Source organism: Polyodon spathula, chromosome 7, assembly GCF_017654505.1.
Source record: "Polyodon spathula isolate WHYD16114869_AA chromosome 7, ASM1765450v1, whole genome shotgun sequence".
NCBI lineage: Eukaryota > Metazoa > Chordata > Actinopteri > Acipenseriformes > Polyodontidae > Polyodon > Polyodon spathula.
In genome coordinates this window covers 15,779,486-15,806,121 of record NC_054540.1, presented here as the reverse complement: position 1 = coordinate 15,806,121, position 26,636 = coordinate 15,779,486, and the positions used below count along the sequence as shown (strand labels likewise).

General features: G+C 36.5%; 1 protein-coding gene across 3 annotated transcripts in view; it reads right to left on the bottom strand.

Annotated features, from left to right (window-relative positions):
* Positions 1-26,636, bottom strand: part of LOC121318240 (plexin-A4-like) — a 239,976-nt gene that overhangs the window by 84,150 nt on the left and 129,190 nt on the right. For all 3 annotated transcript variants that reach the window (XM_041254697.1, XM_041254698.1, XM_041254696.1), the window contains exon 6: positions 501-624. In XM_041254697.1, coding sequence (XP_041110631.1) covers positions 501-624 — 124 coding nt within the window. The remainder of the gene's footprint in view (positions 1-500; positions 625-26,636) is intronic.

Genomic DNA, 26,636 nt, shown 5'->3' with positions numbered 1-26,636 from the left:
TCAATAGAAATCTGCTTACAAACAGGCAAAGGAATCGTAAATTCACTGACATGGAGTGACAAAACACAAGGCAGAAACCGTGGACCTTTAATGGTATACATCATTGTGGCAAGTATGACCACATTATTGTGCATCTCAATTTTGTAAAAATCGTTCTTTAACAATGTCTTTGCATTTGGGTTTATAGTTGATCAATTCCACAAGTGCTTGAATTCCAGCTGCTATGGTAATGCCATTGCTGAATGTTCTCAAACCACCTCTCCTCTTACTCAGGCCTAATGGTTTCCAAGAAAACAAGAATTCCCTCAAATTTCCCTAGGAAGTAGTTCCTTAACTGAAGTTGTCTTCCTGACCAAGAAAAACACATCAGTGATGAAAAAGTGCTTTTTTTCCCCATGGTCACTCACTAATGCACAAAAACAACAACCTGTCTGATCCTTTACCAGTTAAGCTTGACATGGAAAATGACAAATGCAGATTTGAATTACATGCATACTTACCAACACACTGTACTGTGACACAGAAATATTATTTGGGTGAACACTCAGCCGGACGCATTGCTTGATATTGGATGCAAATCTTCGGGGTTCCATGGAGCGCTCGCAGTTCTCTTTTCTAGTACATCTGTGAAAACAAGAAAATAAATGCAAGTCATTTATAATCAGATCTATGTTACCAGTTATGCTTTAATAATGGGTCTAAATTCATATGAATTCCAATTCCAATAAAACAGCTGTTATTATGTGTTCCACATCAATGCATTATGAATTCTTGTCCAAAATTAGCTGGAAAATATGCTACATATGCGAACACACATGACGTTATCCTATGTAATCCCATCCCATATATCCCTTTTTTTTTTTTTCCCAGTGGTCACAAAAGAATGAAGTGGAATCAAAATTACAAATATACTTGTACAAGAATGTGGTTAGAATAAACAAAGAGACAAGAGGTCCTATCCACATAGTATTACAAAATAATAGATATAAAGAAGCCAAAAACATTTAATGAATATCAAACTGTTTTCTATTCATTAAAACAGTTTTTTTTTTTAAATAATCTTGAAAAAGGTGTTTTTTAACTCCGATTCCTAGGTCTGATTCTGGTGCACATGTGGAGATTAAAAGTCAATTCTATTGGAATTACAGAGACACATTAAATTGTTATGGTGGTCTAATCACAGGGGATTAAAAGTAGAATGCAATAATCAGAACTGAGTGGTATTGCAGTTAGAAATGCCTTGCAGTACAGGGTTTCATGTTTTATTGTTGCCTCCAAAATGTCTTTTATAGCCCCAGAAAAATTGTACTAAGGCTGTACCTACTCTGTCATTAAAATGTGTGACTTGTATTCTGCTCAGTAAAGCTGCCTACCTTTAAAACATCAGTCTTATACAGACACAAGAATTATTTTTTATTTCATTTTAATAAGGGAGGCATAATAATGCTTCAAAATCAGTTCTCATTGTTAAAGTGATAATCTCCATTTTAATAGTTATTTAGTGGCTTGAGTCATCTTAAAACCCCTAGTGAAAAATACTAAAATTACCGTAAGCATTTGATAACAGTTCCACCATTCTAAAACATTTATGTGGTAGGACCAACTTTTTTTTTTTTTTTTTTTTTAAACAAACGTTTGGTCAAACTGCAGCTGAACTTCCAATTTCCTTAACATTTACATTACCTTCCAACCACAGCCTGGTCCCTGGTGCTGTGTTAATTTATAATGCCTGTGTTGGAATTTTCACCTAGCATTCAAGTGCTTATATGACGCTTGTTCTTAACATCAAAGAGGCTAGAGGCATACTGATGCTGAGACACACACACACACACACACAGGTTTACAGTGTGTATGCAGACACCTCACAAAGTCTCACACAGAGGTGAATGCACAGGTGTTATTAGTCTGGAGACAGCACTGCTGTTGTATTTTTTTTGGACTGCATGAATCAGTTTTAAGTAGTTATTTTGTATATGATAGGATGCTTTTGTAATTGTTTACATTTTGTTTGCTGTGTTTAATCCTACGTCAACGGTAAGGCAAGTGCACCTCAATGAGTGTAAAATAAACATCTCATAACTCTTAAAATCCCGGGATTTGCTTACATGTGATTAAACGGTAATGAATTTTGAACATCCTTGTCACATATCACTATCACAGATCTATACTATCACACAGCTGTTTAAAGTATTTACCAAGCTATCAGCACGTATCTTCAATTACGACATGTTCCATTGTACAAGTGAATCCCTTGTGCAACATGACTTCAATTAATGGCTATTCATTACATCTAAGACTTATCAGTTTTAATGAAAATGTCAAGATCTCTTCTTACAGATTCCTGTAATTTTATTTTTTCAATTGATCCAAGTAGAAAATTGTCATGCTTAGGGACATAGTGTTATAAGATTTTAAGCTTCAATTCTGGCATGTGTGCAGTTTTTGATTCTGGTGTTCTGTGTCTTTCCAGTGGGGGGGCTATGTCTTTCACTTTTAGTACTATAATGTCACGAGTGACCCTAAAACCCGTCTTACCTTGTACAAGGTGTGAGCACCTTTTTTTGAGTGAAAGAAATGGAGGGCTCTTTGATAGAAACAGTAACTTATTTGAAGTTTTCCCACCAATGATGGAAATGAGAATGTAGAGATGAGAGCCCAGCTAACAAGATTTTTGCAAGCATCGGGCTTTTAAAGACTGTCACCCACCTGTGGTGTTTTGACAGATTCACTGAGAGCAGAAACTAACCCAAGACTGTCACAGTTACTGGAAGCAGGCTGATCGTTGGAATACAAATTGAACATCTGTGAAACTGCAACAAATATTGTAATGACTATAATGTATTTTAAAAGAATACTAAGTCAGCAGAAATATTAAACAAATTGTTAAAACACTTCATAAAAAAAAGAATATACTCTGTATTAGTCTATGAGAATATTGTAGGATTCCATATTCCTGTTTATTCTAATATAACATTAGAAGAATATTGTAATAATTGTAAGCACTACCACATGCAGAAGCCTGTAACCTTGGCAGAAGCAGGCATCTGGGGGAACTAAACAGAGGCTAGGTATTGCAAGTAAACAAAAAGAAAAAGTAACCATCTCTACACACAGAAATGTTTAAAACGAAACAAAGCTATTTTGCACCTATTTGATTGTAGTGCAACTAAGCACAGAGATTTTAAAAAGTATGTGGATCTACTAAGGAACAGAATGAGAAACTCTGACAAGAAATAATATGTTTGAATTAAATGGAAATATCACACTTGAACTAACAAGTGTTTTTGCTTGTTTGGGGCTTTAGTGTGATAAAAATAGTAATAACAACAGAAGCCTTAATAATGCTGCTATATTTCTCAATATTAACAAGGTTAGAGTTTAATGGATTGACACTAAAGTTTCTTATTTAGAAAATAAGTAAGCTTGATCTGAAAGTAGTCTTTAAGCTAAAAACAGGTATTCTTGAATAATTCAAACAGAATAAGTGTAAATGTTTTATTATAACAGAGGAAGTGTTATGTTTGAACATAAGACAATAAAGTGTAAACCATATTTAATAACCTTGGTATACAGTCGACCCACTGAAGGAAAATAACTAATTTTGTGACCTCTTCTTTACCTGCTCATAGCAAGGCTGTGCTGGGCATGAAGGTTTTGGCAGCCACAGCGAACATTTTATTTAAATTAGAAGAGTTGTCTACAGTATAAGCTCTTATCAGGAAGTTAGTGACTTTAATTGGGAAGATGTTTGAAGGGCCAAAAATACAAAGGCTTTTGTATTACAAAAAAAAGCAACGTTTGGACAGTTACATTTAAAACTAAAAAAGCCACAGTTATTTGAGTTTTACTACAGTAATAAACATATGTATTTATTTACAGGGAAACTGTAGAGTTTACAAGTGAAAAAATTAAAGGTTTGTATCAGACACACAGTATAATTATGGAAGGACATTATACCTTCAAAAGATAAGGCTTAGTCTTTGGCACTTCAAAGCAGGATTTGGTGTTGGCTCTTAAAAGCGGGATTTGCCAACCTTGAATGATAATCAACAGAAGGTACTTTAAGAAAGACAGGAGTATGTACCTCATTGTATTAAGAAAATATTGAGAGCGTAGTTATACAAATTAGGATGTAAGCTTTTTTATTATCTGAAAAGCTAGAGGTGTCTATTGAATCCGGCCAAAAATCACTTCATTTGGTGAATTTGGAAAAGCATTTATAGTACAGTTTCATATTAATTAAAAAGCTAGCCTGAAAAGGCAGAGGGGGTGTCTGGTAAGATCAAGTTGAGTTACACTTGACTAGAATTTTACCTTAGCTTTTATAGAGTTTTTTTCTAAATTTAATATGTCAGAAGACACAATTAAATCTAATTATTTTCTGTGTTTTTGACAGCTCTTATCTTTGTGTGAATAATATATCTAAAAAAGTACCGGTGACCTCCTTTTCAAAATTAATTGAATGTGAGTTCATGGTTCACTATCTTCCACCCCTCCTTTATTGTTCATCATGGATTTTTGCTGACACAAGCAGAGAAAAGGTTAAATTATACAGCTGTCACACATTACATACCCTCCCCTCTTGTTTCTTTTTTAAAGTCAATATACCCATTTTGTAGAAAGATAATTGAAGCTATATCTGCTAACTATTATAATGAGTAATACAAAACGACTTTATCGGGAGCTAACCCTCTGTTTATTCAATGTCAACCCAAATTAATTCTCTCCGATACAGTATCTATTGCTCCCAAAACACTCACACCTCAGATATTTATGTGACAAAAAAAAATCTCTTTTTGCATTCAGTTATCTGTCCTGCACTACAATTATACAAAAGTGAACGAGTACATGCTCGCTTGCAAGGCCCCGGCACCCATTATTGCTCTCTCCCGATCCGGAGCTGAGAGTCCAGGTATGGAACCAAGGTCAGGTCCCCAGCAGACCCAAGTAACATGTGGCCTTGACGTGCTGATGTTTGATTTTTCAACTTTCAAACCTGTCAGCGCTTTTATTACAGAAAATTATTTAGGAATAGAAAACAATACTTTGTTTAGTTGCAGCTTCAGTTTGCCAATACGTGATAAATTTTGCATTTCTATTTAATGGTTTGTTTTATTAAACACTAAGGTGCTCATAGGTGGAACAAACTACTAATATCTGTTCAATAAATATCAGTTAGAAAGAGATACACAACAGTCTGTTTGGTGATACTTCTTATAGAGTAATTTTACCCAACAGTAGCAATCTCCATGGTTACTAATTAGGTACTGTAGGCACTACTGCACAGGCTCAAGTGATGAACATTGCTCTGCTACTGTATTAAGGAGTCATACTTATAATATAGAGTTTCGTTATTAAACATGAGCATCTATAATAGTTATTATATATTAAGCGCCTATATAGAAATTCATGTATTTGTTAGGCTTTAAATATGTTGTAAACACAACACACAGATCTGTATATGCTGTACAGGGTTCATATGTAAGTTTGTTAAAAATAGATGTTTTACTTTAGATGTGCCTATCCTGAAAATAATATTTAAAGAAATAGTCAAATGCATCATTTGGAAGTTCAGTCTTTCTTTTATGAATTGCCTTTTATAGCCACAAAAACTGTCTTGTTCAAAATATGGGAACCTTTTTAAATGATATAGCAGCATTTCAACCACTTTCTTTCATCTATGTAGAAATTGTATCCCCTGTAAAATAATACTGAAATGACTAAACAGCCCCTCTGGGACTAACCTCTAATCAAGTTAGAACCCTGAAGTTGAGATTGCCATTTCCTGAGCAAATTGGAAAGTTATAAAATCCAACACTGGAAAAAGTGCCCAACGGCACAAAATCCCCCAGCCACTGCCATTTTAATACAATCTAAATGCTATTCCAAGCACTACCCTTTGCTATGTTACTTAGCTCCCACAGTGACGCGGGATGCATATCTTAACCGCCAGCTAATTGTGTTTTCAGAATCACTTGTGTTAAAGTATTTCTCCCAGCATGAGGATGTATTACCATTCGGAGTCTTAAACATACAAGAGGCCTCTCCAAGGCCTATACGAACTACACCACTTCATATTGTGGGCTCGTTCAGCAGGTTACACTTCAGAAATAGGGTTTGCATTTAAATTTCAATTAACTTACCTCACCTCTAATTACCAGATAATGTGTTAAACACTTACATTAGTGCTGACATGCTGTATAATGACTATATATATATATATATATATATATATATATAGATATATATATATATATATATATATATATATATATTATTATATATATATATATATAATATATATTATATATATATATATATATATATATCACATACTTCAAATACCATATAATCTTTAAATTTACATCTGTTATATGTTATAAGTACAGCTGAACTAGTCTCTCATGGTATATGTCTTCTTGTGAGCAACTGTAAATACGTACTACAAATATGTTCCAATTACAAAACAACAACACTACACATAGGAAATGCTGTTATCCATGTCTTTAGAATCAGTTAGTATTCTACTGTGCACGAGACAACACGCACACAAAAAATAAGTATTGGAATGTTAAGACAATTGCCGTTTTGATTGGCTGAAAGTGGCTTCTGACTTTCAATTGATGGTAAATACACAATGACGAGTATTTACATAAATTACAATTTTAAATTAATAGAATTGTAGTTTAAGCAGTACACAAGAATTTTAATGATTTAGTGGAGCTCACTGGCTTTTTATTTGGGATCAGAGTGTCAGATGTCCAGCACTCATTTGCATTAATGTTGTAAGAAACCATGCCATGTGTCTGTATGTAAAGTGAATTGAAAACTGTGTAAAAAGTGCTGTAAGATGGTACTTGTCATAAACTTGCACTGTTTATACAAACTGTTGTGTTTGCATTGGGAGGCATTCCAAAATGGTCATTGACCCCAGGATACAAACAGTAGTTTAATAGGTATTTAGAGGGAGCTAAAGGGGTGTTCACACCGCACGCAACAGTGCGGTAGCCTCCTTGCGCCGTCGTTCCACGTTACCGCAGCTCCCTGTTCACCCTGAAGGCAGCAAGGGGTCCTGTGACGTCACCCTTGGATGTATTGAACCCCTTTAACAGTTCTAATTGGTTTCACATCAGGACAGCATATTGTTGCCAGAATCCATCACAAGTCTGCTCTGTGGCTAAGTCATGTGATATGGAGACAACCTGAATTGTTTCTTGGGACATTTTGGAACATGTGCCAACTCCCCAACTGCAACAATAAAAACAACATAAATAGAGCAGTAAACTGCTGGTTATTCACAGTTCCTTACTATCTGCTTGAGTAACAAAGTGGCTTTTTTTTGTTTTAAGAGAATGAATATATGCAATTGTAACTACAAAAACAGATCTCCAAATCAGATAAAATGCATTGATGACAGAGCAAATAAAACAACTTGAATAAGTATGTTCACAATTTCAGTCTGCTTCGGATACCTAGTGTATAAGGGCTTTCACTTTAAACCTGCAGAAGAGTATAGCTTTAGGAGTATTTCCCAGACACAGGTTTAATGCATATTTAATGCTTACAGGACAAAGGTCAACCGAGTTGGGAAATGAAAGCTATTCTAAACACCTTGCTTTTTCAATGTACCACAGCTTGGCCTGGGAAGATCATTCTCTTGATAAGGGTCAAATAGTTTTCATCTACAGGGTCTTGTTCTAGGAAAATTGATAATTGGACAAAGTTCCTGTTTTGTGGAGTTAGTAGTTAGATCCCTGAACCACAAGGACCCACTGCAAAGATCAGCTTTCACTTGCAGTACAATGATACAATTATATGGGGATGGATAATGCAAGGCAAACTATTTCAAAGATACTCATGGGGCTCCTCAAATCAGTTTTTTTCAATTCTGTATTTTCATACTGGAACCTATATAAAAAATTTAAAAATATCAGTTCAAAGGGCAATAAAGGCTCAAACAAATACAGTAGTATCCTTCAAACTGCATCCAATGCTGTCCAATAAATGCTTGTTAAAGTCTAATACTGTTCTTTATAATAAGCTGCATATGTCCACCAGGTTAGCTGCTAACAAATCCAGATTGCAGCACAGAAGCAATAACAGGGGCCATTAATTCGGATCTCTAATTTGCAACCATGTACTGTAGTCCATTTCCCTGCTTGAGTATTGAGATAGGAACCATGTTCATAGAAACATTACATGTGCCCCCTCTCTAAACTGTAACAGTCATTTAACCATGTTGCTTAATTCAAAATAATCTGAATACAATACTTCAGCTCCACAGGAGTCATTTCAATCCAGAAACTGGGAACTAGAAAAGGTGTTATTACTCAGCCCAGTGGTTCCAATGAGATTATCCAGTCTAGTAGCAGCATGGCAGAACCACTCTCAGGCCTGAACTTTCACTGCTAGAGGATTCCCATTCATGTGGAAAATTAGAAGGAAGCAGAACCGCATTACCCCTTTTCAAATGTATTCATGACGATAATGGAGAAAATCAAAAAAACCTAACCTTGGTGTTCTGGCATAGAAAGGCACTTCTACAATTTTTGTTAATTAACTAGATTTGATTCATTAAGACTTTCTGGTTCAGTGTCATATGTCTTCATTTGTTGTATATAGTTGAATGTAAACATGAAGGCACTAGGTAGAGTGAGTCTGTTCACAAAATAAGGTGGTTGCTTGTTATTAAGAATTTCAACAGAGCGATTTGCTCTAAATTTCAGTAAATGTATGAGTATTTTAGAAGCTTAAAGTTCAATATCAAGTTTGACATTATGTCCAAACCCCTTCTTGGGTTCAGCAATTTGGGACACTTTCCCAGTACATCTGTTGATAAAATCTGTAGACCTACTGAATCAGGTGTCCAAGGTCAAATTGTGGTGTCTCTGGCTGCAAACCGTTTTACATTCTGTTACACGTCAGAGTTGTTTCACTATATCACCAGAATGAGGATAGAACCACACTAAGACATGATCAAAATAGTATCTCTATCAAATACACTGCAGTAAAGCCATTTGAGGGGTTTAACTCCAGCTTTAATCCAACCAGCACTACATTTTAGGAAGCTCAGATAATGACAGCTGCCACAGAACATTTTCAAATGTAGCTGCCTCAATTTGAGTGCATGCCTCACAGTGTGCAAATATTCCACTAACCCCTTTTTAAAAATCCAACACATTTTTGCAATGTCATGATCCACCACTTCACTACCAGTATGCATTCCATGGTTAATCTGCCTCTCATTTCAGCAATGTAGCACTGCAATAATATCAGGTCATATCACTTCTTGGAGAGGAAACAGAAACTCTGTTAGTTAAAGGTTAATAGTACTGAGTTTCCTGAGGAAAGTAGGAGAGTACCCCACTGCCACAATCACACCTTAACTTACATTGAAATGGTTACCAAAATCGTTTAGAAGTCTGAAAATTCACATTTTATACATCATATCAGAAAACTGAAAGCAGGAGTGGATAAAAAAAAAAAAAAGCCTTAAAACCAATTCCAGAAATCAGAAAAAGAATTCCTTTGTGTCTGCTTACTATGTTTAAAATAAATAAATACATAAATAAATAAATAGTCTCTATGTGCATTCTGTCACAAACCTGTTTCCATTTCCCAAATTTTAGCCTTCCTTGACCCTAGCGGCTACCCTGAGCCAAACGTTTTTTGCAACTATATGTATTTTAGGGATGCAACAAACAAATATAAGTAAACAACTTGGATTTATAATTACAGTAGAATATGTTTCAAACACATTTTTGAGACGATGAAAACAGTTTGCCGGGATGGTCTTTTTTCATTACGCATTTATAACTGCGTTACTTTCCAGCCAGCCGGGCAGATGAGATTCTATTGAACGTCTGATTGTGCATCATGCTCACGCCTCAGCGGGTTGTGGGGTTTTTTCTACTCTTAGTGCACATCATGGTGACAAAGAGATGACAGTGAGCGATGGACAGTCTGTGTATACAGCAGCCTTTCAGGCAGTGTGGCTTGACAGTTTCATGAGATTCTCAGATTTTTCAATTTGTAAACACATCCCATCACATCCCCAGAGACCTCAGTCAAAAAAGGTCTGGAGACTATATCCCATTGGGAATGAGATGTCACTATATGTTAGCATGCACATTGGAGGGGGGGGGGGTATCACTTCCTCAAAAAGTGCATTTTTGTCTTTGGTTATTACAAACTTGGACATGTTGTATCAAATGCTAGTCCAAATAAACGCATAACATTTTTACAGTTTTATATAATTCAGATGTTAACTTTATCAGGTTTTTTTCTGTTTTAATTACATTTTTTAAAAATCTTTCTATAGCCATTTAGTATATTTTTATTCACACTGGCATAGAAGGTTTTGAGTTGAGCTTAATGAGCTACTGTTCCTTCTGACAACTGGAATTGGTATAGTAATTGATAGCAGCATGTTATATGCATTGGCCTGAATAGTTCTAAATGAAGCATAATCCCTGTAATGTCTAAAGATGTTTTATTACATGGACTGCAGTCTGCACTATGACTAGCTCGAGGCTACAGCTTGCAGGCAGAGTTAACAAGAGTGACAGCGCTGTCAATAAGAATCATCAGTGGGGTAGTTCAGTCCAAGGGATGTTGTCCTAATGCTGCAGTATACCTTCCATTTTCACAGAAGTTATCTACTACATAAACAGGTCCTTTTATTCATTCCAACCATATGATGTTTTGGTGGAGACATTTATGGCCATATGCTCCACATATACAATTCCAAGCTACCCTTATCATATTCTGTTTGTTACTTATCACCCTGTATATTGACAGAAAAAAAGTATTGTGTGGAAAAAATATTGATATGTACAGAACAGTGCCTACTGTGACACTAAGATATAGCATATGACAATGAAAGTGATACCTTGAAGCACAGAAGACAAAAGAGCAGGTCAAAAAAGTAGTCCCAGTGTTCCATCACAACTCCTCAGGCCTGCAGTGTGATTGCAGGCACTTTCCTCAATAAAGCCCCCTAATACAGAATTAATTTATATTATTTATTTATTTTTTTTTATGGGAAGGCCAACAGAGTATAAGATTTATAGACTGCTGAAGACAAATCACGTTTTCTTACACAGCATCCAACTATAACTATGACATGTTCTTTACAGTTTGTCCTGCACAGAGGCAATTATGCAGATTGAATGAAATGTGGTTTTATAGCATTTTGTCTATCTGAAAGGCTGGTACTCCGATTAATATTGCATGCCAGCTTTTTTTTTTTTTTCACCACTTTACTCACTGGTTATGAACACTGAAATCATAGAAAATGAAATGATCAATTTCTTCAAGGATAAATTGTGAGAAATTACAAGAGCCAAGAATGATGCTAACCAATGGAAGTGTAAATGAGAATAAACCACAGCTGGGAGGGGCCCACAATTCCTGCAGTAGGCAAATGAGCATTATTACAAAGTAATCTTTGTCAAGGAAAATCTCAATACAGATCAAACACCTCCATTATGTCACATTGGCAATAGAAGCACTGTGTTTTGAATAACATGGTATTAATTATCTGATTATTACCCCCACAGTTAATTTAAAAAAAAATGTATTTGATAACGTATTTTCATAATTTGACTGATCATATTGCTTTATAGTTTTTGCAGAGCAATTTGAGGCCTACAGTATATTAAACAGTTTTAGACTGGAGTCTACTCACCTACCTCCCTAGAGGTATTTTGTATATGATAGATCTATGCATGTGTGTCTCAACATTTAATATTTAATTACACACTTGTTTCTTTTTTACCAGTACATGGTTTCTCGGACTGACATGAAAAATGGCCCTCATTTCTAAAAGTTGGACCATTAGAACTACTGTATAATAATTCCTGCAGAGATTACAATGCTTCCCTATTAAAATTACAATAAAGCATTAAATGCATCTGTGTCTGCGTGCTTAAATTGTTCTTGGTGGAATTGAGTGAGAAATTATTGCTACATAAAGTAAATATGACCCCCATTTTAAACTGACCTTAAACCAATTCCTCTCTGTTCTCAGGTTTTAATATTTATCTTTTGCCCTTTTTTATTATTTAGAGCAACATAAGCCCAATGCCTTTTGTCAAGTGAGGTCAATACTTTTTCAAGTGAACCACAAATGTACTAATCTAATTTTGATTGAATGGGGCTTGGTGGTTTAGCAGATACCACTGTTGTAGCCGCAGCGCTAAAATAAAAACTTTCAGGTTCATATCTTTTGTAGGAATAACCTTGGTAATTTTCCAATGTCCAATCAACATGCAGGGATAGACTGAGGGGCATTTTCTGATGCAAGTGCCAAGATGTAAAATTAGAAATGCATTAGGCTTTGGATTATAAAGATCCCATAACACTTGACAATGACCTTGTGACTAAACTGTCACAGAAAAGATGAATTACCGGTACCATTAAAATATACTGACGTTTTTTATCCATTCTAAACCCACAACTATGCACACAGACTCATACCTATTGGTTTAGAATAGATGCCTCCTTCTTTCAGCCATGTTTACAAAGTTAAGGTTTCCATAGCAGCAATCAGGCACAATAGACCTGAAATAACTTAGCAATACATAATTAAGAAAGGAGACATCCACCAAAGATTGATTTGACCGAATCGTTATTGCGTTTGACAGAAGGACCAAGAGAATGTAATATACTATTTGGCCCGTGGCCTTGTCCATTGAGCTCTAGAGCTGCCCATGTGCTGGCTGACTGCTTGATAACAGATATTGACAGCGAGCAAGACAAGTGGCACTCTGGGCCACATTCCACTGCCCCGTGTACTGGTTGATTGTGATGTAATGGTTATTTATTAATCAGAGTCATGCCAGCGGCAGGACCAGTGGCACTCTGGGTCATCTTCTCCATGTGGTGATGAATATGTGATGATTATTCAGTTATTGCCAGCGACAGGGCAAATTGGCACTCTGGGTGACATTACCCCCCCCCCCCCCCTCGTAAGCTGGCTGAACTGCTGAGGTGGATGCATGAGTATAACAGCTATTGCCAGTGGCAGGGTAAGCGGCACTCTGGGCGACATTACCCTACCTCGTGAGCTGGCTGAACTGTGATATGATGATTTATGAGTGTGCAACAAGATGCACCATGGACAAGGCACATCCAGGCAAGTGAATGGCAAGCAGGCATGGGCAAAGGGCTCTTTATAGGAACATTCTGATTGTGTATGTGAGGGGTGGATCCACCTATCAGAAACATAATATAGTTTCCATTAACAATACATTTCAGATAGTGTCAAAATACTTTAACTTATTCAATGAAGACTAAGAGGAATGTTTTTTTTTTTTGTTTAAAAAACTGTATTTTACCATCTAAGAAAATGTCTATCTGGTATATGAAATAATGCCTCTATCTGAGCTCTTTAAAATAAACAAATTTATGAATGTAGACTTTGTAATACGAGAAGTGTGCAAGGTTTTTTTTAATCTTCTTGTCATGAAATCACAGGTTTTGTCAAAAGAAGTCATACCATATATATATATATATATATATATATATATATATATATATATATATATATATATATATATATATATATATATATATATACACACACACACACACAGTGCCTATAGAAAGTCTACACCCCCTTTCAAAATGTTCACCTTTTGTTGCCTTATAGCCTGGAATTAAAATGCATTAACATTGTTTTTTTGTTTTTTTTCATTTATTTACACATCCTACCCCACAACTTCCAAGTGAAAAAAATATTCTAGAAATTATTAAAAATAAAAACTGAAATAGCTTGGTTGGATAAGTGTCCACCCCCCTTGTAATAGCAATCCTAAATTAATAAAACTAATAAAACTTCAAAATCACACACCAAGTTAAGTGGCCTCTACCTGTGATAAATTGTAGTGATTCACATGATTTCAGGATAAAGTCAGCCATTCTTGTAGGTTCCTTCTGCTCGGAAGTGCATTTCAAAGTAAATGAGCACCATGAGCACCTAGGCGCTTTCAAAAGTACTCTTGGACAAAGTTGTTGAAAGGCACAGATCAAGGGATGGGTATAAAACTATATCAAAGGCCTTGAATATCCCTTGGAGCACGATCAAGATGATTATTAAGAAGTGGAAGTCACCAAGAGGCCAATGGCAACTTTGCAAGAGCTACAGGCTAGAGGCTTTTATGGCCAAGACTGGTCAAACTGTGCATGTGACAACAATATCCCAAGCACTCCACAAATCTGCCTGTATGGTAGGGTGGCAAGAAGGAAGCCATTACTCAAGAAAGTCCACCTTGAATCCTGTTTGAAGTATGCGAAAAAAACACTCAGAAGATTCTGTAGCCATGTGGCAAAAAGTTTTGTGGTATGACTAAACTAAAATTGAATTTTTTGGCCTAAATGCAAACGTTATGTTTGGGGCAAACCCAACACAGTGCATCACCCAAAGAACGCCATCCCTACTGTGAAGCATGGTGGAGACAGCATCATGTTACAGGGGAGTTTCTCATTGGCAGGGACTGGGCACTTGTCAGGATAGAAGGGAAAATGAATAGAGCAAAGTACATAGAAGTCCTTGAGGAAAACCTGCTGCCCTTTGCAAAAAAGCTGAAACTGGGACGGAAGTTCACCTTTCAGCATGACAATGACCCAAAGCACACAGCCAAAGCTACACTGGAGTGGCTAAGGAACAAAAAGGTAAATGACCTTGAGTGACCCAGTGAGAGTCCGTCGAATTTGTGGCGTGACTTGAAGATTGCTGTCCATCAGCACTCCAAGGAACTTGACAGAGCTTGAACAGTTTTGTAAACAAGAATGGTCAAATATTGCCAAATCTAGGTGTGCAAAGTTGTTAGAGACCTATCCCAACAGACTCACAGCTGTAATTGCTGCCAAAGGTCTTTCCACCAAGTATTAACTCAGGGGGGTGGAGACTTTTTTTCCCCTTAACAGTATGGAGTATGGTGTGTAGATAAGTGGCAAAAAAAAATCCTCTTTTAAATGCATGAAACTCTGAGGCACTGGCACAGCAAAATGTGAAAGTTCATTTTATACAACTGGAATGACCTTGTGACTTTGCAGCGGTGAACCAGGATAAAAACAATAATTGGACATTCCCAATTAGGGAGAAAACCGGGGTAAAAACCATTAGCGACGACTTAAACAAAAAAAAAAGAAAAAAAAAAAGATTTTAGTTGAAACTGGGAAACTGAGTACTTATAAAGCTCCTGTGCTTGCACTGTTTTTTTTTTTTTTTTCTAAAAGTAAAAACAAAATGTCCATTAATGTTACAAAAAATTTCTGAAATAATATAAGTGTGTTTACAATATTTATTATAACAAATATAAAATTTAAGCAAACTTTAAACTGGGGGAATAGCAGTTTCTATTATACTGTATGTATTGTAACGATCCAGGATTTATACTGTTGCAGGACTGGTCTACGTATCCTGTTGTTTGTTTGTTTGTTAGCAGGGAAGCGGTAAGCTTGCCTCAGCCGCGATTGGTGGGTGACGTCCGGGGAGGCAGGGATGTGAAAGCATATAGGGGGGTGCCCACATCAGTGTGGGCAGAGCCGACTGAGATAAGTTGCTGTGTGAATGTGCTGCTGTGAGTGTAAGACTGTTTGTTGTTCTTGGTGTGGCCCAGGCCAACAGGGTCCGGGTATAATCGTCCCAATAAACTACGGATTCGAGTACCGGCAAACTGTGTGTGTCTCCTTCCTTCATTTCACACTGTATGCGACAATATTAATTTGGCTTGTGGGCATTTAAATCATTTGGGGAACAAAAATGCCAATATTCATTATAAGGCGAAACAAAAATAGCGCAGTCTCCTAATTATGGACCCCGACAACTACATTATAACATGGTAGCAGTGTATTCCATGTACAGTAGTTATTAATCACATCTTCATTTGTTATAGATGATACATATGAATATTTTTTAAAAGTGTGCGCTAGACAGGCTGCTCTGTTAATGATGGCGTATCTTAATGCATCTTTCAACATGAACAGAAATAGACATCAAATATATATGTATAGTACATTTTATTGTAATCGTTCATGTTACACAGTATATTACGCAATGTTTTGATATTAGTGTTCAATGAATTGTAGCTTTCCAATAAGAAGTTTTTTCTTTTTTTTGTATACGTCAGCTACAGCAATTATGTCTAACAGAAGGAACATTTAAATAACATCAATGAGGCCAAATCATCCCTTAAAGCTACAACAACAAAAAGACTGGAAAGTCTTTAGGGATGCAAATTCTTTTTTGTTTTAGTGACTGCGTGGCAAATAGTCAAACTCTTCACAGAGGAATGTGTAGCTCAAAGCACTGTACTCAACACAACAGCTGCCCTGCTCTTTAATCACCTCCAATTCCCAACACAGCACCAAAACCCTGCAAGGTCAGGCTGCTCACTTTATGCTCGTATTTTACTTTATAGACCTATAACAGTAGTTGTTAGCTTGAGTAGAGGTGAAAAGAGAAACTAAAATCAATGCTATGGGGAGGTGGGGGAGTCAATACTCTTATCCATGAGTACATTGGCTGTAGCAAGATGTATTCTTGGAACACTGCTTGTTTTCTTCAAACTAAAGTCTACTTTAATTAAAACACAAGAAGGGCTTAATTGTCTGTTTATGTTTTTTGTGATGTGGTAAATTTTCATTGATTCCACATACAAATGGTTCATTACAGAAGGAGAGAGTAGTGGAAAGTATTCCTTTCACTGTTGCTGCTTCTTTTTCCTCATTTATGTGCCTTTAATTCTCAAGGCAAAGACAACATAAAACAGAAGACTGGGTTTAGCATTGACCCTACAAATTCAAAGTAGCATACAGTTAAGATTAAGGCTTTTTGTCTGCAGGCATATTGAAATCTCTTCGTTTCCTGGTAATTTATAAATAACAATATGAACCATTACAATTGTACATGGCCTGGAAAGCAGTATAACCTACAGAAGTTAGAAAAGTGGTGAAACTAAAGACAGGGGGCTCAGAGATATTAGACAGAGAAGAAGTGTCTGTGTATGCATGCATTATTAACACCTGCTAAAATAACAGACAAAACGAAGTCCTTCAGTGATCGTGCTGTCAATCAGACATGTCCTTGGCGTCAGCAACATCATTCACTTGCCTGGTGGGGGTTTATGTAAATGTGAATCCTATTCAAATTATTTCTCAGGTGAGGCCAGGGTCTCTTTTTGAAAATCTGCATAAAAAACTGACAAAATGTCCCTCACAGGGCTCTTGCAGTGTCATTGTGATGTGCCCTGGAAGTCACAACCAAGATCACCAGCTACAGCTATGGCCAAAAGTTAACAAATTGACATTACATACCGCTTTGCAGTTTTCCACATACAGTACTTAATGAACTCACAAAAATGGAAAAAAGTAACATTTCGAAATCTAACATGAAATACTGTATAAGTATCATGGCTTCCAGTAGACTTTTGCAATATCATTTTGTAGTTTACCTGATTACATGATCTTAATAAAAGATTATTATTATTATTATTATTATTATTATTATTATTATTATTATTATTATTAAATGGTCTCAATCCTAAAATTCTAGGGGATGCAAAACCTTTGGCCATAGCTGCATATACATAGAGTATATCAGATAAAATGGATGAAATTAAGCAAGGTAGGCTGAACGCATGCATGTTCCAAGAACACTGAAATGGCCAGTTGTGAGGTGGAGTTCTAGATGCATTGTCTCTCAGGTTCAGTGCAACTTTCAAAATTAAAAAACAACATCAGTCTACCTCACTACTGTAGGTTTTGTTTAATCAGCCTGAGGGTGGTCGAAGCCAGTTTTTTTATTTATTTATTTATTTTTTAATGACTGTGTGAGGATAATGGGTTTCTCCCAAATGTCCAACTTTAAAGCAGGCAGGCATGTTATAGATGTGAAAAAAATACCCAAAGAAAAAAAAAAACCTGTCATAACCTTCAACATGTGGGACCCAGTCTCAGCAAACCATTTTCTACAAAAAATAAAGAAGAAATACATTAGATGTGCACTGAGAGTAGGGAACCAGTGCTACACTGTACAGTTGACATTAAAATATGTAAAGGTGCTTGAAAGAAAATATAAGTGTGGTTCTGAGTTTGTCACAATGACAGATACCAAGGAGGACAGAGTGAGGAATCTAAAGTTTACAGACCAGGAGCTAAATGTATTAGCAGAAGTAGTGGTGGGGAATTATGAAAGGCTTTTTGGTGCTGAATCAGTGAGAACATTAACTTCAATGAAACATTAAGGACAAAATAAATGTGCCCCATAGGAGGAGGGAGGGGTCTTGTCCCAAATCACAGCATCCTGTGAGACAGTCAAAACAGAGAAAGTCACTGTTAATGGAACATTTATGTTTAAGCAAATCAAATATATATTTGTTTGTTCAACTTGATCTCCCTCTAATTTATTTTGTAATATTAATCAAAAGTCAGCAAAGCACACACTCAGTCACTAAGAAGTTCACTATTTACATTTCAAAAGGTGTTTGTCAAAACATTAGATGATGTTTGATTGCTTGTATTTATGACTGCACTTCAACTTGCACTCTGTGCACATTCATTTATTGAACATTTACAGTTTATTTTGTATATTTTAAAGCTATTTTAAGGGCCCCAGTCACAAGTACATGGTGACTAAATAAATATATTAACGTAGCCGAAAGTGTTGCATATTATCACCTGCCTAGTAATCTTCATATATCCCGGACTGTCTGAGAATGTACGAGTACATTGTAACATTGGAACTCGAGTCGCTATTGAAACAATCTTTGAAAATAAAACAAACTTTGTTGGAAAAAAAAGTAAGCAGACAAAACAGATTTTTTAAAAACAACCTTGAAGTGACATTCGTGACATTGTTAATTTTCCAGTGCCCTACATATAAGGCTAGTATGATCTTGCTCAATCTGTATCTAGTTATTACCTCCTCCTCACACAGCCCTAGTAATGCCTGCCTGGTCTGAAATACTCTCTCCCTGACTCTTCTCGCTCTCCAGCTCTTCTGTTGGTTCTGTGACACTGCCTGGTTTCAATAAGTGGTACTTTTAACACACGCTGAGGCACCTAGTAAAGTTAGTGCCTTTAAGTGAATATGGTTTGCATATCAAATGCCTCCCTCATGGTATTTTGTGACGTGATTTGCATAAATTTCCACACATTAACATTTATTATATTTAAATGACTCCGACGCAGTATTTTTTCCACACGCTTTTTTCCCCCCATGTTAGGTTGCCTGCCACTTGTTAGTGAATACAACAGCTCTACAAAGCATGCAGTAAAGGGGCTTACTGCGTGCAAAACACGTTACCAAAACATTTGGGTCTAATAAAATGTGACTTTGTTAAGGTTCTAATAACAGCTATTACCAAAAAAAAAAAAAACATTTGACCCTTAAACTATTTCTATACACATTTAATAATATATTTCCTAAACAGAAATCACTCCACTGACTCCAAAGAGCTTACCTGAATAAAACAGGCTATTTGTGTCTGTCTGTGTGGAGGGGAGTCGAATCACTTCCAACCGCCTTGCTGAAAATGGCGATCGAAGCCTTTTTTTTAATGTTTTAAATCAATAAGAAATGGATGGAGGGCTGTTTTGATTGCTGTAGTCAGTGTTACACACAAGAGTCTGACCTTTCCAGTGGAGCTATCACACACTCCTGATGACGTTAAATGCTGTCCTGTTGTAGCTTTCTGATTCTAAGAAGGGATAGATTTGAGACTGCAGATTGTGCCACTGCACTACACTGTAATCCAATGAGGCAAGCTGTGTGTGTGTGTGGATTAAAGAGGCAGTCTTATACAGCTCAGTGAGGAAATATAGTGCCTGTATTTTTACCACAATCGCTAGACTCACATTTACATTTATTTTTATGGTAGTTGTGAATAAGATTATGAGGGACATTGGCGCTGGCTACACCCAAGAAAGATACCAGGAGGTGCCAAGCATACTTCTTCACAGAGCTCTGCGAGTACACCTCCACTCTGGCCTGAATACCCCATGCCATTGTCCATAGAAGAGTGAGACTGTCAATTGTGTTGAATTGTGTGTTGGTTTAAATGTCCATAGGGGCCCAAACTGAGGCCACCAAACATACATTACTTTCGACTTGAGCTGGCCTTAAACCAAAGCCTCCATAGACGAATAATGTGAACAATGCATTAGTCTGCTGCACAACCTAGCACCCATGGATGTCTTTAGATGTTATTTACCTTATACAAATTGTGATCAAATCATATCTAGGTCTTTGAAGGGTTATGGGTAAATATATACTTTTTCATCAAATCATATCCAGTTCATTGGAGGACTATGGGGAAGCAAGGTTTAAAGATACTGTGGATTTTACTTATTTGCACCAACACACATATACAGACATTGTGACCCAATATGGAGCAGTGCAAACAACACTAAATCAAGGAACAATCTGCCAACCCCAGCAAAGCAAGATATTTCCTTTCTCTGATTATACAGTGCCGTGAAAAAGTTTTTGCCCCCTGTCTGATTTTCTGCATTTTGCATATTTTTGACACTGAATGTTATCAGATCTTCAATCAAAATGTAATACTAGATAAAAGGGACCCAGAGTGAACAAATAACACAAAATTTTGATACTTATTTAATTTATTTATTTTATGCAACACCCAATGCCCCTGTGTGAAAAAGTAATCGCCCCCTTAGACTCAATAACTGGTTACACCACCTTTAGCAGCAATAACTGCAACCAAACGCTTCCTGTAGTTATTGATCAGTCTCTCACAGCACCATGGAGGAATTTTGGCCCACTCCTTCATGCAGAACTGCTTCAACTTGGTGACATTTGTGGGTTTTTGAGCACAAACTGCTCGTTTCAGGTCCTGCCACAACGTCTCAATGGAGTTTAGGTCTGGACTTTGACTAGGCCATTCCAAAACTTTAAATTTCTTGTTCTTCAACCATTCTGATGCAGACTTGCTTGTGTGTTTCAGATCATTGTCTTACTGCATGACCCAGCTGTGCTTCAGCTTTAGCTCCAGCTCCAGCTCACGGACGGATGGCCTTACATTCTCCTGTAGAATTCTCTGATACTGAGCAGAATTCATGGCTCTTTCAATGACGGCAAGTCGTCCAGGTCCTGATACAGCAAAGCACCCTCAAATCATGACAGTACCACCACCATGCTTGACCGTTGGTATGAGGTTCTTACTATGGAATGCATTGTTTGGTTTTTGCCAGACGTAACTGGGCCCATGTTGGCCAAAAAGTTTCACTTTTGACTCACCTGTCCATAGAACACTGTTCCAGAACTCTTGAGGATCATCCAGGTGCTTTTTGGTAAACTTGAGACGAACATTCATGTTCTTCTTAGTGAGCAGTGGTTTCCGCCTTGCTACTCTGCCATTTTTGCCCAGTGTCTTTCTGATGGTGGAGTCATGAACACCGACCTTAGCCGAGGCTAGAGAGGCCTGCAAATCCCTGTATGTTGTTCTAGGGTTCTTTGTGACTTCCTGGATATTTTACACCTTGCTCTTGGAGAGATTTTGGCAGGACGGCCACTCCTGGGAAGATGATTTTACTACTGTCCCAAACTTTCTCCATTTGGACAGTATGGCTCTGACTGTGGCTTGGTGGAGCCCCAGAGCCTTAGAAATGGTTTTGTAACCCTTTCCAGACTGATAGGCATCAAAAACTTTTTTTTTTTTCCCAGAGGTCTTAAGGAATTTCTTTTGATCATAGCATGATGTGCCTCTAGAACCTGTGTGCTAACAATTTCACTCTGATGGGAAGGGCCAAAGCTAGTCAGATTTATATTAGGCAGGGCTGGCCCAAATCAAGCCTGATTGTTAACCAAAGTACTCAAACAGCTGACCCTAACTATCCCTTTAATTTGGCTGAGTAATGAGTTAACTAGGGGGGGCAATAACTTTTTCACACCTGAAGACTGCATGTTTGATTATCTTGCACACCAAACAAATGAAAGAAGCCCAAAACTTTGGTGTCATTTTTTCTGTCAGACTCCCTCTATATACTACTACAACCCACAAAAAGATCTGACCAAACTCAATGTGAAAAATATGCAGTAAATCAAACAGGGGGCAAACACTTTTTCACAGCACTATATATATATATATATATATATATATATATATATATATATATATATATATATATATATATATATATGGACTGAGAAGAGGGCCACAGTGGAAAATTATAGACCAGGAGGAAGACTATTGTTACCCTCAGGGAGCTATAATGCACGAAGTCGCAGGAGGTAACGACAGTCTTCTTGAAGGGCATTTCATTTGCCACTATGGCTAAGCCTGCAGGACATATTTAATATATGAATCAGTCAAGGCGAGGTTGGATAGTAAATATGACTGTATTTTGTTTAAATACAGCTGATACTGCATAAGTAAATAAATAAACATAAATAACAGAAAATGTTTTTGAAGTTCATACCGCATAGTTATCAAAGCTTACATTGTCGAGTTGAATTTTAGAAAGTCAGAAAACAGTGAGAGTGATGTTTTAAAATCACCATTTTAGTGTCTGGAGCATCTTCCTTTTGTAGTATGTTTTGTAATTCATTTTCTGTTAAGTCAAAAAATTGCTTGCTGTTCAGCAGTTTTTCACATTCCGCTATTTTCTCTTGTTGTGAGGAGTGGAAATGAAGGGTGTTCCTTTGAAAAGGGGCAGGACTGACAGTGATGTGAACCAATCACATGTCACAATCTATTTTTGCTCCTATGATGAGGTTTTAACCAATCACAGGCCAGAATTTCCAAGCACTGATTCATATATATATATATATATATATATATATATATATATATATATATATATATATATATATATATATATAGACACACACACACACACACACACACACACACACACACACACATATACACATACACACCCCTTCTAAAGACCAAATTGTCTCAGTGGCAAGAGGATGAAAATGGATTTTCATGATGAAGTACTGCGGGGTCCCCTGACTCTGGCAGGTTCAACTATACTGTGAAAGCTTGAGTGACATACTGAGCCGGAGTGGAAAGGGCACTCACCAACCCATCTGGCCACCGTGGTGAGTTAAGGCCAACCCCCATGGCCCTCTTTCCCCGGAGGGTGGATTGACGCTGACCAAGGCAGCGGCTGGTTAGGCATGAAGGCAGAGGGTGCTAAGAATCACCGGGTTACGATTTTAGGCTGCCATAGAACACTGGCAAGATGAAATTAGGAAACACGCCAGAGCAACATGGATGACTGACGCAGCAGACAGGCTTTTGTGGAAGAATATTGGGGAGGCTTTCAGCCAGCAGTGGATTGAAAGCGACTGGAGATAATGATGACATATGTGCATGCGCGAGCACACACACACACACACACACACACACACACACACACACACACATCCTTCCTGCCTAAAAACATGTATTGGTTTAATTGTTTTATTGTTTAATTATTATTTTATTGTTTAATACTCACCTGCACCTGGCTAATATTGTAAATTAGAGCCAGGTACACGGTATTTAAAGAAAGCAGTCAGCCTTCTCAGGGCTGCTGTGTGGAAACTGCGGTTGACAAGTGTGGTCAATCGTTAGTAATAAGGTAGTGTGAAAGCCTTGTTGTGTTATTTGAACAAAGCTGTGTGTTTTTGTTTTGTATCGTGTTTTGTTTGAACAGGTAAACAGCTTGGCTGTCCTATTTTAGAAAGGTTCCCAACTTGTGTAGTCAGCGCTCCAAAACTGAGTTAGGTTTTGTTTTCATTTTTGCTTCTTTGGTTTATTAAAATTAGCGTGCCAGTGCTTAAAAACAAAATCGTAATGCAAATACCTTTTCAAAAAGTTCAATGTCCTGACTCCAGTAACCTCTACTGGGTCCTATTGCCCCCATGTATGATCTCTGCTAAACAAGGCATATTTATTTTGAACCAGATTTAATTATTTTAGTCTCCATTATTTAACACATAGCTATCATTTAGTAGTTTATCAATTAACTCATCTTTAGTTTTTAAATCCCAAACACGTTACATTATTTAATTTCTTTGTTTACCATCCAGTTAGTTTATGTTCTCCTTTTACATTTTGCTCCTTTACTTAACCAATCCTTAACACTATAATACAGAAGTGTAGAACTGTTAATTTGCTCAGGCAGCTTAAATTGTACTGCTTCTTAAACAATGTAATTTGCTAAGCAAAATTCATCCTCTCTCTGCCCACAATATTTAACAAGTAAATGAATCCCACTGTGTGCATACTGACTATGGCATGCCAAATTATCACTTAAAGATATCTCAAATTAATTTATAGATCTCTCTAAATATTTGAAGATATCTCTAAATCATTTCTAGATATCTCTAAATATTTGAAGATATCTTCAAATATTTAAAGATATCTCAAAATAATTCAGATATCTAAAATACTTTTAGAGACATCAAAATTTACAGATATCTTGAAATGGAGCTTTAAATGAGATATCTAAAATACTTGCTCAATCATTTAAAGAGAGCTCTAAATAACTTGCTGTTTATTTAAAAACATCTCTAAATTATTTAAAGACATCTCTAAATCATTTGAAGATATCTTCAAATAACTTCCTGTTCATTTAGAGATATCTTTAAATCATGTGGAGATATCTTCAAATGAACAGGAAGCCATTTCAAGACATCTCGAAATGACTTCCTGTGAAAATGCTTTATGTTTTCAATGGACTTCCTGTCAATTTAAATATATCTTCAAATGAACAGGAAGTTATTTGAGGATATATCTACATGATTTAGAGATATCTCTAAATGAACAGGAAGCTATTTGAAGATATCTTCAGGTGATTTACAGATATCTTTAAATGAACAGGAAGTTTAGAGATAGATATCTTTTAAACCGTCATTTTAAGCCATGCTAGCACAATATGGTTTCCATAGTATTTAAATTATATCTGTAAATCAATTTGAGATATCTATTTCATTTTTAGATATCTCAAATTGATTTACAGATATATTTAAATTAATTTTAGATATATTAACTGCACAATTACAGATACCTGGAATTCAATTTGAGATATCTCAAAATGTTTTACAAAGCTCTAAATATTTCAAGATATCTTAAAATGCAATTTGAGATATCTCCAAATGATAATTTGGTTTGCCATACACTGACAGCCCTGCTTGTCACTATATGATTACTATTGATATTATTTTCTCCTATCTGTCCTATTTAATGTTAAATTAATGTATGTATTTAAAACACTTCTATGATATCATCCTTTTAATCGATTCATTATCCAATTCATATGAGGATTTGACAAAGAAAACAAATCCACAAGTCATTTATAAGGATACGAATGTGATGTAGCTGATGTGCGGTGTGAAGTCTAGTTCAAATCAAAACTTTACATGCAAATCACAAACAGAGTACTTGTTAATATTACAAGTCTTCTGTTTTCCCTTACTGTTATTTATCTATGGTGTTTATATATTATTGCTGTTGTTTTTATTATACTCTGTACACATCAGTACTTTATCGCACAGATATAGTACAGACGAAGAAAAGGGGGTTATTTTCTATGTAAAAATAGCTAGGCAAAAAGAGAACAAACAAGAGTGTGCATGAACCTGCCTTCCTAAAAGGACGTCTAGGGTTACCTGAGGTCTATTAACTATTCTAAAGACTTTTACTTGGAAAAGGTAAACCAAGGGCCAATCAATTCGGCAGAGCTTTGTAAAGCATATCATGTTGCCTGCTTAGATGAGACATAGATGTTATTCCGGACTCTGGGCACTGGGCCATGTAAAACAATCTGGGCAGAGCCACTCATGTGTAGAACTCTTTCCAATAACGATAGGCTAGACGGTTTCATTTATTGTTTCATCATTATCCAATTTTCAGACACTAATCCTGTTGATCTTAACTGTACCCATGCCTCAACATGCAAGTGGACACACAAGCATTTTTCCCATTGACACTGTTTTTTTTTTTTTGGACTGCAGGCTAAGGGACAATTTCTGTCAACTCCAGTTAACCAAAGAATTTATATTCACATGAATTTTAAAATGAATAAATGTTCCTGTGTGTCTGAGATCTGGCAATTATTTCATATTTGTGTTTCACATGGAAGTTGCTGTGTGACCCAATAACATTATTACATCATTACAGTAAGTTTAAAAAAGAAATTTGAGACCACTGAGTGACAGTAATGTTACATCCAATCACTCTCCCTGGGATCAAAGGACTGGAGCACATTCAATTCCAGTGTTTGGGAACTTAAATGGTTATTGTGTTTCTACAGTTTTGATGATTCAAAACATTGATGCTTTAATAGACATTAGGCCAAGTTATGACTGTTTGCTTTTCTTGAGACATCTCTTTCTCATGAAATAAATGTGGACATGGTGCATTTTTGTGTTTACATGTAAAGCCTCTCATTTCCCTTTAGAATGCCTACTTTTCCCCCAATCGCTATGCAAATGTTGGTGGGGAGGGGGGACAGGTTTAAATTAGCCATGCTGACGGCCCACACAGATTCTCGTGCCGTTAACCATGAAAGTCCCCCAAATACTGTTTACATGAGCAGAGAACAGTTTCAGGAGAAAGTGTCATTGTGTTTGAAGTAAATGTTTATTAAAGATCAGTTTTGCTGACGGATAATGC